The 6,062-nt window shown below is 39.5% G+C and overlaps 1 protein-coding gene across 1 annotated transcript; it reads right to left on the bottom strand.

Annotated features, from left to right (window-relative positions):
- Nucleotides 1–4,206: 4,206 nt before the first annotated feature.
- On the bottom strand, nt 4,207–5,151 carry LOC138441765 (putative olfactory receptor 2W6). Its single transcript, XM_069592839.1, has one exon. The coding sequence runs from the start codon at nt 5,149–5,151 to the stop codon at nt 4,207–4,209; it is 945 nt and encodes a 314-aa protein (XP_069448940.1).
- Between the last annotated feature and the right edge of the window lie 911 nt (nt 5,152–6,062).

Here is a 6,062-nt window from a genome sequence, read left to right as displayed (position 1 = left end):
GCCTGGCAAATAGTAAACACTAGTCAGGTGTTAGATATTGTTCATTGTCAGAGACTGATCATTTTAAATCAAATTCCTGTTATTTGCTTTACATGTTGACCAAGCCACTCTCTGATAATTTTGCTTCGTCATTTAACTTCCCAAAAGGAATAAAATCTACACTGGAGAAGACCCTGATGCTGGGAAAAATTGAGGGCAGGAGGACAAGGAGGAGACAGAGGATGAGATAGTTGCAAGGCATCACTGACTCAGTGGACATGAACTTGAGCAAACCCTGTGACATAGTGGAGGACAGGCAAGTCCAGCATGCTGCAGTCCATGGGGATACAAAGAGTTGGACATGACTTAGCAACTGAAAACAAAAACAAAGTGGCAGGAAAGACTGGTAACATTGAAAGAGAGTTTTCTCTCATCATTAAGCAGCACACTGCTATTCTGGTATGATATACTAGGGCTTTTATTAAGTTGATAGAAGTGATTGAAGTGAATCTGCATCTCTGAGCCTGCATAGTCTCATAGACTACAAGTCACTATGGAGGTCCAAAGGGTATTCTGTAAGGTGGGATCTCAGTCCTTAAATCACAGCACACTCCAATGCAAATCCAAACATGTGGTGTATTAGATGCTGCCAAGAGAGTTTTCCTCCAGAAAAAGTTTATCTTACTAACATCTTTTTTTAAACCTGAAAACTTTGTATCCATGATTTAGGGCTATTTACAGGCAATCTTACTCTACCTGTACTGCCATAAAGAAACTCTCTCTCAGGTGGAAATGTCTATTTCCATATGCTACTACTTTTTTTCTGCTCTTTTCAAATTTTTTTACAGATTTTCAGAATCCTACAATTTCTAGCTATTCTAATTCAACTCTCGGGTCAAACATTTTATCACTATTTGATTTCCTCTCTTCTTCATTTTATTTTTTTATATTTTCTTATATTAGTAGTTTATTCCAATTTATTTCCAAATGATGTCATTTTGGCTGAACATCTCTGTGACAACCTAGAGGGGTGAAATAGGAGGGTGAGAGGGAGGGGATATATGTATACATATGGCTGATTCATGATGTAGTACAGCAGAAACTAATGCAACATTACAAAGCAATTACATCCCAACAACAACAACAAAAAAAAGAATCAGTTTCCTAAGTCCCTAAAGAGACAGTACAGAAATCACAGGCCAATTTATGGATGGACAAATTGATTTCCCACTCCATCTCCTGAAACTTCCTTTCACCATTAACTATATACAAGAATGAGGTTTTGTTGAAACAGAATATTTCCACTGCTGCAGTGTCAATGCCAGGACAAATGTCACATTTCTGAGTGGAGTTATACCCAAAGAGGTGTGAATGAATGGGCTTCCTACAACTATATCATTTTATTTTATTTCCTTAAAGTTTCTGGAGTATATATGTGTGTGTGTATTTATAAAGTACTTGTTGACCCACTGAAATTTATCACAGTAATATTATGACTACGGAGGTTTTAGGCAAAAGAATAAACCCTTTTGGGAAATGATGTTCACAGCTGTTGCCAGAGCCCCAGTTGAGGTAAACAGGAAATACACTCATTTTATCTGTGTGTGTTAGGGGAAGCACACTGACTGAAACCACCCAGCATGGCCAGGCACCATAGTCACCATTTGTATGAGTTTTTTTACCACAGAAGGTCCTGGTAAGGAACACGGAACTAATAAGCCACCACCAACCGGAAGACTTCAGAACAGGTCAAAAGGAGACACCACGTGTCTGACTACCTCCCAGAATCCTTCTCGCTGGCATCCATCTTGGCTGAACAAGGCGTGCACCACCAGAACTCTGAGTCAGAATGATTGGCTAAAGACAACCTGGAAACTAATCCCATCCCTGTAAAACCCGAGACTGTGAGGCACATGGCAGAGCAGTTCTCCTGGGTTCCCTTACCCTCCTGCTCTCCACCCAGGCGCCCTTTCCAGTAAAATCTCTCACTTTGTCAGCACGTGTCTCCTTGGACAATTCATTCCGAGTGAATGAATCACAGAGATGCAACAAGGAGAAGAAGAAAAAAGAAAAGGACTGGCATTGGGGGAAATACACCAAATTTCTTTAACACTTTATTTCCAAGACAATGTGCCCTGTGGGTGATTTCTTAGTCTTAAAATGAAAACTTAAATATTCTGTTTTAGCAAATAGGCCACATTTGACTACTAGATAGTCAAAATTTTAACTTCATAGAACCCAGATTCACAGGAGGGAAATTATGAAATGGAAAAACTCAATGGGAAATGGAAAATGCTTAACAGATATTAAGTACTATTTTGGGTACTCTTTTGCTTTGTAATTCTAAGCAAATTCCTTAGCTTCCCTGTGTTTTGTCATGTAATTTGCTTCCATATGTCTGTGATCATTTACATAATACAGGAAGATTACAGAAGCAAATAAGTTTTACTTTGTTCCTAATATCTCCTAGATGTATATTTGAATGACTTGGAAATAGTTTTTCCATTTCCATCTGGATATTTTGTTATGGCAGATTTGACTTCTTTCATAGTCTATGAATCCACTGTCACCATAATCCCAACAGCCTGAACTTGTATTATCCATTAACAATATAGAATCATAACACTTATCCTGAGTCTTCACCCTGAGACCTCACATTTAGCACTAGGGTGCTAACTTATACAGCAAAGTTCTCTGAGAGTTTATGAAGGACCCTATTTACTTAATATAAAATAAGCAAGCAAGGGGTGTTTCCTATAACTAAAAGAAAGCATTTTTTACCTTGCAGATATTCACTGAAAATACTAAAGTCAGTTTTTGCTAAAAAAAAAAAAAAATTTAAATAACAAAATTGAATCTATTCCAAAAGGAATAGATTCCCAATGACTGTAAATATTATTGAGAGGCCGTTTACCTCACATTTGTCATCTCTAACCTTATTTAATCTCTATTGTTCTTAGTCACTCAGTAATGTCCAACTGTTTGTGGCTCCATGGACGGTAGCCCACCAAGCTCCTCTGCCCACCAGGCTCCTCTGTCCATGACATTTCCCAGGCAGGAATACTGTAGTGGGTTGCCATTTCCCTCTCCATTAACCTCTGCTACAATCTTGTAAAATTAGGATTATTTACCCTATATGATACAGGTGAAAAACCCTAGACTCCAAGATATAACTGATAAGAGGATAAACCAGTTCCAAGCACAGATATGGGTGATGTCATCTCCTGTATCTGCTTTGTAGCATCATTCATGCCCAGTGAAGGTGGCCAAACATTCAAAATGCTCTAAGAGGATTTCTGGTTGATGTAAGAAGTTGGATTTAGGGTATTTCTAAATAACAATGATTTCCAAATTTGGCTGTCATCAGTAACATCTAGAGAACTTTTTAATAACAGAAATGCCTAGACCCCACACTTGGAGTTTCAACTACGAGAAATCTAATGAGTTCTTACAAAACCAAGTTGTGGTAATACTGCTCTTAGTAACTTCCAGCCCCAATAACTTTGACCACCAAAAAAATTTTTTGAGGTGGTAATAATCAATCTGACTATAAAACAGCCTTTTTAAAAAAGAAATATTTGCAACTGTTTAAAGTATCCTGCTAAAGATTCCAAAGTGTTTCATTCTAATAGTTTCCTCTTGATCTATTCTCTACAAAGTCTTGAATGCCTAAATCTACTCAACTATCTTGTAAATGCTTTGGCTATGAGATAAGGTCAAGGAAAAGTACAAATGACCACCAAAAAAAAAAAAATCTTCCTTCCTTTTCAAAAAGCAAATCAAAGAACACTCCTTAGTTGTAGAGAACTAACATATATCTAAGACAGCATACTATGATTTTACTGATGCTGACTCAACCCTCTCTGAAAAAACACTGTCATCATAAATAAAGGAGCTTCAAGAGGAAGCCATTCATGTTGTCTCCTTTTTATTTGACATCTCATGACGTCGTCTGCAGACTGTGTGATCTGAATTCATTCTACATATCCCCTGCAGTTCTAAATAAAACCCAAAGATGGATAAAAAGCAAATGCATTAAAGATCTTCTAGAGTAGACACCTTTAAACAGAAGAAAGGCACTTCACATCCAGAGAGTAGAGCATGGGGTCAAACTCAAAAGCCCATTGTTCCTATCCATGTTCCCTTCACTCTTTACATATTAGTTTTCCACACAGTTAAGATATACATAAGACAGCAGAACACCAAAGTATTATTCCAAAATTTCTCTTAGGTTTCCTTATTCTCTTTCTCCCACCCCAAGAGTTTCTTCATTGCCCCTTTCACATCTTTGTTCCTTAAAGTATAGATGAGAGGGTTGACACTGGGAGTGACAATGGTATAGAAGAGAGTGAGGAACTTGCCCTGATCTTGGGAGTAGCTGTTGGCTGGCTGCAGGTACATGTAAATGATGCTTCCATAGAAGAGAATGACCACTGTTAGGTGAGATGAGCAGGTGTTGAAAGCCTTCTTGCGCCCTGCTGCTGACTTGATCCTCAGCACAGCAGCAGTGATCATGCCATAGGAGATGAGGATCAGAGAAAGGGGTACCAGGAGAAGAGCAACCCCCAAGACAAAGGCAAATGCTTCCACCAGCATTGTGTCTTCACAAGACATGGCAATAAGAGCAGGCATCTCACACAGAAAGTGGTCCACTTCGCGACGCCCACATCGGGACAGGTGCATTGTCTGGGGACACATAACAAAGGAGTTTAGAAAGCCACAGCACCAGGCCACAGTCACCAGTTGCAGGCAGAGATGTGAGTGCATGACCGCGGTGTAGTGCAGTGGCCGGCAGACAGCCACGTAGCGGTCGTAGGACATGACAGCTAGGAGAACACACTCAGTTGAGCCCAACACCATATAGATATAGAGTTGGGCCACACAGCCATGGTAGGTGATGGTCTTCTCTGGACCCCAAAGGTTCCACAGCAGCTGGGGAACAATGCTCGTTGTAAAGCAGAGGTCCAAGAAAGATAGGTTCCCAAGAAAGAAGTACATGGGTGTGTGGAGCCTGGAGTCCACGACAGACAAAAGAATGATGGCTGTGTTGCCCACTAGAGTCAGGATGTAGAAGATTAGGATAAACGCAAAGAGAATTATTTCCAGTTGAGGCCGGTCAGAAAAGCCCACCAAGATGAATGCCTGAAGGTAGCTGTCATTGTCCCTTCCCATAATCTTCACCAGTTGTTATGGAGACACAGAGAAAAGAATTAGGTAAGATAGCAGGTGAAGACTACCCAACACTCTCCAATTTCCACTTATGGGTCTGTGAATTTTGGAAGGTCATTTGCCCTTCCATTACTTTTTTAGCATACACTTATGTATTTATTTCTTATGCAAAGCAGTGTGCTTGATACTGCTGAAGATTAAAGGGTGAATTGACTTGGGAGTTGTTCTCCCTAGTGAATAATATATGACAAAATAATGACAAAGAAAACAGAAAAGTGGAAGTTCTCTAAAACAAAACTTGTTTAAAAGCTGAGTGTTTTGCAAGTTATTTCCAACTGATCAGGAAAGAACTTATAGAAGTGTGTATATTACAAGAAGGGCTTCCCAGTTGGCGCAGTGGTAAAGAATCGGCCTGCCAACGCAGGAGATGCAAGAGACACAGGGTTGATCCCTGGGTCAGGAACAAGCTTTGGAGTAGGAAGTGAAAACCACTCCAGTATTCTTACCTGGAAAATTCCATGTACAGAGGAGCCTGGCAGGCTGCAATCCATAGAGTCACAAAGAGTCAAACAAAACTAAGCACACATACACATTGCAAGAAACTGTTTTACTTAAGAGGTTCTCGTTTTTGGCTGTTTTTCAAATAACAAGTAAGAATTTTACCTGTGGTAGATTGAACAATATGTTTCAAGGAGAGAAAGTAGTACATAGAAAGGTCCAAAGGTCTAAATTCATGGATGATGTTCAGGATATCCATGAATGTACATGTCAGGCAACTTCTTAATGACATGGAATTTTATTGAGATTAAACACAATATCTTTGACTCTAAAAGGAGGAGTTGAGATAGATTGGATTCTGCCTCAAGTCTGCAAATGTGTGGCCTAATATCTGACTTCTTTCTCTGTATCTTGGC

The sequence above is a fragment of the Ovis canadensis genome, chromosome 5 (genome assembly GCF_042477335.2).
Source record: "Ovis canadensis isolate MfBH-ARS-UI-01 breed Bighorn chromosome 5, ARS-UI_OviCan_v2, whole genome shotgun sequence".
In the NCBI taxonomy this organism is placed as follows: Eukaryota; Metazoa; Chordata; class Mammalia; order Artiodactyla; family Bovidae; genus Ovis; species Ovis canadensis.
Note: the sequence above shows the minus strand (reverse complement) of the source record. Positions and strands in the feature narration are given on the sequence as shown.